General features: G+C 41.8%; 1 protein-coding gene across 1 annotated transcript in view; it reads right to left on the reverse strand.

Moving 5' to 3' along the window:
- sik2a (salt-inducible kinase 2a) overlaps positions 1 to 12723 on the reverse strand; it is a 148728-nt gene that overhangs the window by 20649 nt on the left and 115356 nt on the right. Inside the window, exons 6-9 of the mRNA XM_060846697.1 lie at positions 12113 to 12236; positions 8998 to 9218; positions 6867 to 7019; positions 2301 to 2462 (exon numbers count right to left, since the gene is read on the reverse strand). Of these exons, the coding sequence (XP_060702680.1) occupies positions 2301 to 2462; positions 6867 to 7019; positions 8998 to 9218; positions 12113 to 12236 (660 nt within the window). The remainder of the gene's footprint in view (positions 1 to 2300; positions 2463 to 6866; positions 7020 to 8997; positions 9219 to 12112; positions 12237 to 12723) is intronic.

A 12723-nucleotide genomic window follows, 5' to 3' on the forward strand; every position in this document is an offset into this window, starting at 1 on the left:
GTAAGATTGCAGGAGAGAAGGATTTTTTGAGCCCATCACATTTGTGTTGGTCCAGTCTCTTCGAATGTAGCCAACTGCTCCAAACTCCTCACTGTATTAGCTCTACTCATGCGGCATCTCATTATGAGAATATACAAACTGGGTTGACTTTGGCAGAACAGGAAATATAATAATGGATACAAAAGGAAACACACTTAATTCCCAACAATGGCCCAATTGTGCCACACTCAAACACGTAAACATGGAACTGAATCCTGTAATTAGATTCCGATAGAGGCAGGGTATTGACGATACCATCCACCCCTGCACGAGTGAATTCTCAATGGAGATGAACGCACACAGAGTAAGGAATTTCTCTTCCACAAGTTTCCAGGATTACAGAGGACACCTCAAGTGTGAAAAATTACCTTAATATCCACACTGCAATGTTCCAACGTGTTGTAAGTCACACCTGTATCCTCCAAGGCAATATTTAGCACTACAGTTTTTAAAAAAGTTACAGCTAATTATATCTGCACTACACACAGAATTGACTCAAAAGATTTGATGGATTGCATTCAGCCAGCTACCTCACTTACTGATGGAAACTCAACCACAGGCTGCTTTAAAACCAGTTAATGGTTCGGATTAGTTAAATGGACTTGACCTTTGCCTGGCCATTAAATCTACTTTTGTTGAGACAATGATAACTGCCTTGAGAAATACTTGCAAGGAGAATTAACATTAGCTCAAAATTACACAAAGAGAGAAAATATAACATCTGTGCTACAGCCAGTATTAGTGGCTGCATCTGCTGGGATTATCTAGCAGTTACAAAAAACACCAACCACATGCATCTGTCACCTAAAAGTCCCAGTGATCTTCCACTAGGAGCAAGCTGACATAGCCTGCCCTCATGAGGGTCCTTGCCGTTTAACTTAAAGGGCTGAGACAACAAAAAAAACTGGAAGACTTGTATTTCTGTGGCTCTTTTCACAATCACCAGATGTCTCAAAGTTTGTTTTTTTAACTGTCAATTGAGTCCTTTTGGATCTGTAGGACTGTAACATAGTTACCAATCTGTGTTCAGCAAGATCCCAGAAACAGCAACGGCCAGCGCATTTGTTTTTCTGTGACATCAGTTTTAGAAATGATGTCGAGATCTGAAGTTAAAAACAAAAAAAAACACTGGAGAAACTCAGCAGGTTTGGCAGCATTTGTGGAAAGGGTGAAACAGTTCACATTTCATGCCCGATATGACAATTCTTCAGAGTGTGTCTCGCTGATGTTCCTTGAAGGTTAAATATTGGCAAGGATACTGGCATTAAACACCCCTGCTCCTCACCAAAATAGTACCATGTGATATGTTACATATACCTGATGTTGCCTCAGATTAACCACGCTTCTAGAAGATGGCATCTCCAACACTCCCTCAGTATTGCACATCAGCCTGGCTGGTACCCAAGGTCAAAACCTTGTGATTCAGAGGGAGGTGTATCACCAGCTGACACTCACGAGCAGCCTGGATCTGCATAGGGTGTCATGAGGTAAACTACTCAACTAATTCTAACGATCTGCCCAGCTGGATTCTGCCTGAGCAATAGGTTCAATTTGATCTTATCCATCAAGAACTCCAGAACTTGCACTGACTTTTCTCCCACCTCTCATAAAACTATTCCACTATCTTCATTTAACTTTAACCACAGGTTGTGCATTTTTGCACAGTAATTATCCATTTGTTTTAACCACACATACACACCCACTTACTAACACAAGGACAAAGTGAGGACTGCAGAGGCTGGACAGTCAGAGTCAAAGAGTGTGGTGCTGGAAAAGCACAGCAGGTCAGACAGCATTCGAGGAGCAGGGGAGGCGAAGTTTTGGGCATAAGCCCTTCATCAGGAATGCTGTCTGACCTGCTGTGCTTTTCCAGCGCCACACTCTTCAACTCACATAACAGAAGCAGAACAACTGAAGTTGGTTCCATGCCCCTTTTTAGAAATGTTACATTTTTGCACTACTGGGCAACTTCATCTGTCTTTAACATAGGAAAATGCCCCAAGTCACATCACAAGAGTGGTGTCAAGCTGAATCTAACACCAAGACGACCAATGGAATTTTTCTGTCTGCCTGACTCCAATATTGGTTGCCTGCTATAGGAAAAATAGGCATATGAATAGGAAGGGATTAGAGGGATATGGGCTAAATGCTGTCAAATGGGAGTAGATTAATTTAGGATATTTGGTCAGCTTGGACTGGAAGGTCAATTTTCCTGCTGTGTATCTCTATGACATCAAAGTAAAACAGAGCCAGTGACTAACCTTGGGGGTGCTGACATCTTCCTCCATGAAGCCTAATTCCGGCTGGCACCCAGTCTGCAGAAAGGAGAATGTATCCACAGCAGCAGATTGTGGCAGGAGAGGGGACCTCAACAGCCTGACGTTCTGAGGCAGCAGATTCACCTGAGGCATGACAGGATTTGCCTGAAGAAAAGAAAACAGCGTCGTAATACGATCTTTGGAAAAAAAAAGTTTTGGACATATTTAATTCTTCCCCATCTTCCTCTCCTGGGTCCACGGATTTCTCCTCTCAGTGAAAAGATGATGAAAAAGGTACCTCATCCAAACACCCATTCTTCAGTACAAGTCTAGACAGCAAATGTCAGCAAGCAATTTGACCATGAGAAGGGCATAACTTTAAGTCTGATTTTGACCTGTTCCAATATCATTAACTGGAAAAAAAACAAACTACTGGAAAAACTCAACAGGTCTGTGGAGAGAAAACAGAGTTAACATTACAGTTGCAGTGACCCTTCTTTATCCCAAGGGTAGGTTAGGGGTGGAAAGACAATTGGAAAAGACAGGAGAAGTTCTTCTGTGTGCAACATAATCAGAATATTAGAACAGTTGCTTGGTAGCACTGAACTTAAGTATTTCCAAAATGAGACATTTAGTTGAAGATTTTCCATCCTGTACTCATCAGGATATCAAGAATATCAATTTATGGGGAAAACCAACATTTTCACCGGATGATAGGAGACTGTTGATTGGTACAGACAGAGAAGGCTTCAGTTAACAAAGACTGACAGTTAAGCGTCAGGTATTGTTTGAATTTAAAATGTTGACTCCCTCAGGATTTCAGCCTTGAATTTTGCACTCAAGTGCAAGAGTGAAAATCAAATCTTGGTGACTCACTCAACGGAGAGCTAGCAATTGTCTCACAATCCTTTGGGTGTATCTTAGAGACACACGTGGGAGAAACAGAGTTAACATTTCACATCAATGATCTGTTACCAATTCTAATAAATCGGAAATGTTAATTCAGGTTTCTTTCCACAGGAAAGGAGGATTACTAGCTCCACCTCATGCATATTGCTGCCAGTCATTTGGGTATATTTCTGTAGCAACTGACCACAGCCCAGACCAGTCAGTGGTTTGACAGCGAGAGACACAAAGGCCAAGAGCAACAGGTTGATCTTCGCAAGTGTACCTTTCTAAGGTTGATGGTTATTTGATAATCAGTAATGTCCTACTCTATTAAAGCACAAACCTTCACACATTTACACGCAAGATAGCAAAACAATATTCACAGAGCTATCTATAAAGAGGCAGCTAACAGCCTGCCAGATCCTTGGGGATCTTGCTGAAGCTTTGGGCAAGTTACTTGGGAGATTTCATTGAAAAGAAAGCTATTCGGATCGCTGAAGAGCCCACAGCAGGAAGCATGCAGAAGACACTCGGGGGTCAGCCAAATGGAACCATCAAGTGAATGATTAGATTAGATCCCCTACAGTATGGAAACAGGCTCTTCAGCCCAGCAAGTCCACACCGACCCTCCGAAGTGTTACCATCCCAGACCAATTTCCCGCTGACCAACGCACCTAACACTACGGGCAATTTAGCATGGCCAATTCACCTAACCTGCACATCTTTGGACTGTGGGAGGAAACCTGAGCACCCGGAGGAAAACCATGCAGACACAGGGAGAATGTGCAAACTCCACACAGACATTCGCCCGAGGCTGGAATCGAAGCCGGGTCCCTGGGGCTGTGAGGCAGCAGTGCTAACCACTGAGCCACCGTGTCGCCTAAACTGCCTGAATGATCAGTGAACATTAATACATCAATTAGATTGCGTGTACATGCATGTGTGTCTTTGCACGTGTATGGTTGCGTGCATGTGTGCATCGAAATGCAATCAGCCCCCACAGACAGTATACCTGATTCTACTCACAGCAATAATTTCCATTGTGTAATACTTGCATAAAAGGTAGTGGATTCATCTCAAAGTAGCTGATGATCTACCCTACGTCCCACTCCTTCGTGGTACCAGGAAATAGGTGGAATAGGAATGAAAGGGTAATTGCAACTCTACCTGAGCTGGTAGGGCACAGGCAGTTACAAATGAGCCTGGAGAAAGCCAGTAGCTGAGGACTTTTACACAGCCTTGTTGATGGACACCACACCTGCCTACCCAATGCCAGCTGGGTGCTTGTTTAATGACAGATATCATTAGAGGGCCTTCTGCACCTGCCTTAACTCAAGATACAGCAGGACACTGGTGAGATTATGCATTTTAGCTTTGAAGCTGCAAGAAAGTATACTTCCCCCAGCAGGCACCAGGATGGGGACACATCCAATGAAGAGCTTATGCCCGAAACGTCGAATTTCCTATTCCTTGGATGCTGCCTAACCTGCTGTGCTTTAACCAGCAACACATTTTCAACTGTGATCTCCAGCATCTGCAGACCTCACTTTTTACCTGCAAAGGGTAATCCCAGCTTTGCTGTCAGAAGCTCAACTGCAGCAATAGTTGGATCTGTGGAAACACCGAGCTCCCCTCCAAACCACACACCAACCTGACTCGGAAATATATCTGTTTGTTCAGCATTGCTAGGTCAAAATCCTAGAACTCCCTCACTAAATGAGGTATGGGTGGCCTTAACCTGAATGGATTATAGCAGTTCACCACCTTCTCAAGGTACGATCAATTAATGTTGGTCCAGTCAGCAATTCTCAAATCCCATGAGTGAATAATAACAAAATAAAACATGCTCTCACTTGCAAGAGTGAGACAACTGCTCGATATACAGGTCTCCCTCACCAGGGGCATGCCACAAAGCAAGGTCAGATTCGAGGAATAAAGGGAGTTGGCTGTACAGATGTAATCACAGAGGTATTTGTGAATATTTGCTCACCATGGGCGGGGTTGACAACATGCCAATGAGACTGGTCTGCCGAACGAATCTCGTATGTACAAACAATGCTCTCCCAAAAGCAGGAGACATTGTTATCGCAGAAAGGAAACATGCACTGCAAACTTGCTCAGCACAAACTAACCAGCTTACTCAAGGACCCTGCAACTTTCAGGACTCAATACAGAGTTCAATTATTTGTGATTTTTGAGAAGATATGACCCACTATCACTAGTATCCCTACATACAGAAGAAGGAGAATACCACTTCAACTGCAACAGCACATCCATCCTAGGATAACCTAAACAGAGACATGCCCGGGAATTCCTAGAGGCCTGACATTCAAACTGGAACTCCATCAATGAACACAGATTTGGACCCCATTTACCATCCTGAGAAAAAGAACCAGAAACAATAACACCCACCTTAACAGACTAAGGAACAAACAGAAAGCGGAACAGATCACCAGCGCGTCACCTGAGGCTCACTGATGTTACCACCTGGTATGGTGACGAAACATATGAAAACAAACCTTCCAACTCAGCGAGCGAATTTACGACCAGAATTCAATTATCTTTGAACCTGAACACCTTCCTCTATGTCCTTTATCCACCTCCAAACCCTGGGCCCGATCATCACATGGGCTGTCTTCAACACAGCTAACCCAATTTCACCTATTTCTGGTCCCCATTATCAGCTTTTCTTTCCGCTAACATACTAGCGTCAGTTGGTTTATCCACCTGTCTTTCTTCCAGTCTGTGCTTCATCTCCTCCTATCCACTCTCCTCTTTTCTTTTCACCCTTACCTTTTCCTCACTGCTATCAGTTTGGAAGGAAAGACTCAAAACTGTTAATTCTGCTTTTTCTCCACAAATGCCACCAGATCTGCTGAGTTTCTCCAGCAGTTTCTGTTTTTGGTGCAGATTTAGCATCCACAGTTCTTTGTTTTATTTAACATGTGCAGTTGAGGATATAGAAATTTTGGTGATTGACTATTTTTCAGTCTGATTTACGAACACTTCTGCAAGCACTCACATCTGAAATACATGAAAATTAAGGATTTTGTTCAGAAGAAACTGTGCCCACTAACAGGGGACGAATGGCTTTCTTCAGTCACGTATCAACCAACGATTCAGAACCCAAACACATTCTGTGACTCTTTGTTGGCATTCCCAATATAGAATGTTACTCAGTATGGTTACACAGGAGATGAAGGGTGGTAGGCTTAATGTTCAGCTCAATTAGTTCTTCAATTAACATTCAGTTAATCAGCACCACAGGCATAAGGAGGAAAACAGCTTACAACAGATCCTCGTGAATCACTGGCAAAATCCAAGTGCGAAGAGCACCATAAATAATTCAAAACATCATGGGATGTTCTGTATTTTTAGCAAAACTACACATTCCCAAAAGTGCTGTACATATAAGAAAAGACTCAATAAAATCCTTTGCTGATTAGAAAGCACGAGGTTATCTAAAGACTTGGAGGTGTGAAGAGTTAAAAATAGACCTAAAATGTATTTTCAAATACACGCACACCCTGAACTATTAGAACCAATCCATGAATTGATCCCAACATCTACAGCCTGCAGAGCTGGGGAGCTGGAATCTTTACACAAACGTCATTTCATCTATTACAGAGTGCACAGTACATCTACAACAGGCCCAGCGACTGTCAGCCATTCAGGCAATACCTTGGCAACACTTTGTTCAGCAATGGTGCTTGGTCTTCGTTGTCGAGCATCAAGTCTCTGGTCTACGGGGAAACTGCTCCTGTGGGACTTGAGCCTCTCCACCAATAGATAATAAATAGCAGCAAAATGGTTATAACTCTTGTTCTGTAGCGACTGCACAAAAATGACAAAAGAGAAAGAAATATCAGAATAGAATTCATTTTTAAACATCACAATTTACATTACCGGTTGTCCAACAGATAAAAATAAAACTAGCACAGTGATGGTGTGAGACTGTGACTGCTGATGAATTAAAAGACTTCAATGAAGTGACCTTGTTTAAACCTCACTCTCTTTCCCTAGGGTGTTTTACATTTATTTGTCATTCTTCTGATCAATGCATTTCTTGTGTTCATTGATTACGAAGCTAAGCTGTCACGGCCTTTTTTCTTCCCAAGAATTATGGGCAAGTTAGGTCATCCTTGACTCATTTCTTGTCCCATCAATCTCACTGAAGTGGTGAAGGAAGGAACAAGCTTCAGGCTGAGCAATGAATCGCTCCTGACAGCATTTAACTTGATGATTTGCTTTTAAAGGGAATGAAAACCACGATAATATTAATCCAGGAAATATTCCAAGAGAAACAACAAAAAAAGTCAAAAAAGTGCTTTTCAGCAATTAAATGAAGATTGATAATTACTTCAAAAAGTAAAAGAACAATTTCATCAACCGGACATTTTGTTCTCCCTTACAGAATATAGGGATTTGAGAGAGAATGTGCAGGGATTAATAGCGATTCTAAAATTCAGAGTTGAAACGAACAAGGCCATTACTAAATAGCTGCTCATTCAACTGATCTGACTGCGAAACGACAACACTGGCTTAAGGAGACTGAAGTAATGGGTCAACTCAAGGTGTTTAGTGGGTCACTCTCACACAAGGACATGAGCTCAATACTGCCAGGCACCTCGGGCAAGTTCAATTCAAAAAATGAAAAGCAAGGAAGAGAACACGGAAGATGGAGAGCAACTGCAAACAGAGGAATTGTCTAATTTTTGACACTTGAAGCAAGACAGTGACCACAGAGAGCCACTGAGGCTAAAGCCGGTGCTTGAGCTTCTATTCTTCACTGACTATAGAGGTGTGTGAAGAATCCTTGAAAGCCAAATACATCTTACATTGCTACTAGTGAAAAATCTTATTTAGGATTTAGTCACCCTGAGGTAACAGCAATAAAGAGAGCCATTGCAAACCAGTAAACAGAAAATAAAAGCATACCCATTAGTGAGGCCATGCCTGAAATATCATTTACAGTTTTTTTAGCTCCTTATTATCAACAAAATGTCTAGGTGATTGAACTGTTCCTTTATTTGAAGTAATTATCATCATTTAACTGCTGAAAAGCACACTTGACATTTTTTTAGTTGTTTCTCTTGGAATATTACCTGGATTAATATTATCGGGCCTTGCCACAAAAGGGGAAGCAAAGTTTCCCCAAGTCTGGTGCCTGAGGAGAGACTGTGTGTATGTACCCTGGATGAACAAGAATGAACTGAAGTACAATCCAAAAAATATCTTGGCTGACTTGTCAGAGGAGATGCTGAGGGAATGTTTACTCTGGGATGGAGAATCCAGTCTGTTGGATCAATCTCAAGATAAGGATAACTTCATACTGGGACGAGGAGAGTATTTTCATTCAAGGGGTTGGGAATCTTTGAAAGACTATCCTGGAGAAGTGTGCGTGTGTTTGGTGGTTGGGTATATTTGACTCAGAGACAGATAGGTCTTTTTAGGTAGTAAGAGAACTAATGCATATGTGGACAGCACAGGAAGAAGCAATTGAATCAGAAGATCGGTCATCACCTTAATGATGGTTGGAATGAGAAAAAAGGGAAAATTGACCTACTCATGCTCCTTGTATTTAATGCTGTAATAATTTCAGTGGAGCTCTTGGAGAGTCTATAGGGTGGACGTCGCATATCAGGATCACTTCAAGAACTAACTGCGCGCATTGCCATCCAATGTAAATTGCACATAGACATCTACAATCACCTGCTGAATGCAAAATACTAAAAAACCTTCTTTCAGTCATTGGGAACTCAAATTGAAGAAAGCATCGCACTCATCTTGATCTAAATATTGCATTCTTTACCTCAATGGTTTTCTGCTGGTCAATCCCCAGGCTATGCATCAGTCGTAGAACTTGCTCATTGTATTCTCCCATGGTTGATTCAGTCTCAGTTGCTTGAGGGTATACAATTGGTCGCTGTACTGGCACCTCAGTCAGCATCCACTTGTGCTCCTTTATCTGGGCAATTGTGAGTCTTTTAGAAGGGTCTAAGACCAGCATACGTCGAATAAGGTGTTCACAGTCTGGCAGGCAAGAAAGTCCCGATGAGTTGAGAACATTGGTTCACACACTGATCAAGATTCCTACAAGCAGACATCTGTCCAATAGCTTTGTTAAAGTAATAGAGAAATATTAATTCTTTCTCAGCGGGGCCCTTGTTAAAGATGCTGTAATTTATATTAAGGAGATCAGAGATGATCCCAATCTGATCGTTGGTGCTGCGCTTAGATAGTCACTATTGGTCTCAGTTTTTCTGAGCTGCAACAGCAGTAACATCTACCAAAGTGTCCTCCTCCCAATTTCATAGGGATTGGGCAACAATCCTTTTTTTTTGAATCTCTGGCCACTCCAGCATCAGTTGCCCATTCCTAATTCCAAAACTGAGCGGCAACCTAGGCCATTTCAGAGGGCAGTTAAGAATCTGCCACTCTGCTTCTGTTCATGATTCACACACTGGTCACCTCGGGTTAGCATGGAAAATTTCCTTCCTTGTAGGGCAGCTGCCATGGTGGGATCTGAACCAGGCCTCCAACTGTAAACCTGGGTCTCTGGATTTCTGGTCCAGTGACGTTATAACCACAACACTGTCTCCCTCTTACAAGCAACCCCTGGTCAAATAATGCATCACACTTACTGGATAAGCACACAAACGATTGGCTGCTTGGAGAAGGGATGCATGGACCATTAAATTATAATCATTAAAAATCAAGGGAAGTTGGGGGAAAACTGGGAGATAAACCCGGGAGACATTAATCGACAATGGGCACCCAGAAAAGGAATGATTTAATCTTTCTCTTGACTGCTCTGTTCATCGTCTCTTGAAAAGCTCTGGCAGATTCCACACTTCAGACTCACCATATCTTGTACCAATACTTCAAACATAACAGCAAAATCCTAATCAAGCCATTTCTCCGGGGTAAGGAAGTTCAAAACTAGAAGGCATAGGTTTAAGGAGAAAGGGGAAAGATTTAAAAGGGACCTGATGGGCAACTTTTTTACAGAGAGTGGTGTGTGTATGGAACGCACTGCCAGAGGAAGTGGTGGAGTCTGGTACAATTGCAATATTTAAAAAGGCACCTGGATGGGTATATGAATAGGAAGAGTTTAGAGGGCTATGGGCCACATGCGGCTAGATTAATTTAGGATATCTGGTCAACATGGAGGAGTTGGATAAAAACGCCTGTTCCCATGTTGTACATCTAAGTGAATATTACATTAAATCAAGTGAATTTATTTTTAAAATTACATTATCCGGTGTGAACTACATGCCCAGTCATGTGCATTGTGTCACGAATGGCATGGAAAGCATTTTATGTAAAATTGTCGATTTTAGTTAAACAAATTTTAAGAAAGAAGTCACTCATGGACTTGGGTCGATGCAATTCACCCAGATCTTGCCCAGACTCAAATTTCATTATTCCTGATGCAGTCGGAATAGAATAGTTACAAGTTTTCTTCTGTCCAAGTCTATGAACCTGTTCTAGGTGGGAAATTAACCAAAGATTTGGCCAATATAATACTCAACTCCTCACAATATCGATACAAAATTTGAGTTTAGGTTTCTAATGTAAATTGTGATGCATGAATTAAAGCACCAGCAGTATTGTAGGTGGTTTGTAGACAATGCACCTTTAAAAGTTGCCATTAATTTATTTAAATGGACTTTAGTTCACTTTAAGGACAAAGATCATGAGCGCTCGCAGAATTGCAATTAATCTCTCCAGGTAATAATGGTGAAAACTGGTAAAACCATCCACTGGTTCTGGCTCTCGGGTTTCCCAATACTGCAGCATTTCCAGGCCAGGGTCTGACTCAGGGTCCCATTTAAAAATCAGCTGGTCAGCAAGTTATCTAATCAACTTTATCATAACCTTTAAGTTTTTGCTCTGATTTATTAAATTTCCCAAAGCAATGGATGAGTGAGGATACTGAATTCCATTTCTTACTTATCTTCTGCACGGAGTTCTGTCAGGGCACAACTAAAGGGGCTAACAGTTATTCCCCTGCAATACTCATTTTGGGATGGGGTTAAGTTAATCTGGGATTCCTGTTCTTGCTGACAGTTCAGCATGTGTTGACATTGTTTGATTACAGCTCAAAGATCCATCATCACTCGTTACCCAGATTTACACAAGGGTTGGATTCTTGAGTTTTTAATGGGTTGGACAATGGAAGAGTTCATATTATTGCTGGAGTCCACAATGGAGTAGTATGCTTGTGTTTCTGTGATGATCCTGGCCTATCAGATTTTCACTGTCCATGCTCAGTTGTCCCTGTTCTGCCTGTAGCAATGGTTAACTGCACTATTACTACTGGTTCCTTCTTTCAGGAGAAAATATGGAGTAATACTGCACAGAGGGAAGCTTTGCTAAAAGAATTTAGTCAAGGATAGCACAAGGACAGTATTTTAGGTCTTTATAGTTGCTAAACATCCTATATGAGTGGAATGTGACTGGGTTGGTTGTGCAGTGTATAGCAATTCTGTCCCTGGTTTTGAGACTAACTCCAGGATTTGATGGCCATAGAAAGTAACATTTGTAGTGTTGATTTTCAACCTGCAAACTCTTTCACTAAAGCTCTTGGAAGTGGAGATTCTCTTCTTGTCAGTCAGACATGATGTGCATCATTGCCCCTGACAGTCTCTGGCAACAGGTGACCAAACATCCAGGAATAATATAGCTATGGAAACATATATAAGCATATATTTTGTCTGCTTTGTGAGTCCCTTTCACCTCCCACATTCAGTAAGGTAACATCCAAATTGTTGAAAGTTTGTTAAAAGTCTAGATAAAGAGCAGAAGCTCTTTTTTCATCTCACTCACACACACGACCAGATATTGAGTCTGAAGTGAAACTTATTCCCGCCACACAGACTAAAGCTTAACAAAATCAAATCAAATGCTTTGGCTGTTCTCACCTTCTGACATGAAGTACGGAATTCTAAACCTGCCTTCCAGAACTCTCTGCCTCAGGATGGGAAGCGTTGGACCATCAAATGGTAAAGCTCCACAAACCAACACATAGAGAACCACACCGAGACTCTGCACAGACACAAAAATGAGAAGCCTCATGGAATCCTTTCCAAAAAAAAACACATCGCTGCTCATTGCTTGGAAAGGATTTTTACTTAACGCAGCACTTTGTGGGCACAAAGCATTATATTGGCCCTAATTCAATGGGAAGCTACAGGCTGGTCAGTGCCAGAATGTAGAGAACATCACGTTTCCACAGGGGGGGGAAAATCACCCTGGTGTGGTAGATTTGAAGACACATGGTGGTGACAGAATAGAAGAGGAGCTTTATTCCATACCCAACAGTGCTACTCATGGACAGGAAGCACTGGCTGAAATGAGGCCAACACTCACCTGCACTAACTTCACTTAATTTGATAATCACAAAAACAAAATAAAAATGTAAAGGTATTGATAATAATGCCTGGGGCTTTCAAAACAAAAGTTGTGACAACTGCCCTTTTGCTGGATAAATTTGCTCCTGACAGTTTTGAACTTTCTAATCCCTTTCAAAGCC

Source organism: Hemiscyllium ocellatum, chromosome 29, assembly GCF_020745735.1.
Source record: "Hemiscyllium ocellatum isolate sHemOce1 chromosome 29, sHemOce1.pat.X.cur, whole genome shotgun sequence".
Lineage (NCBI taxonomy): Eukaryota > Metazoa > Chordata > Chondrichthyes > Orectolobiformes > Hemiscylliidae > Hemiscyllium > Hemiscyllium ocellatum.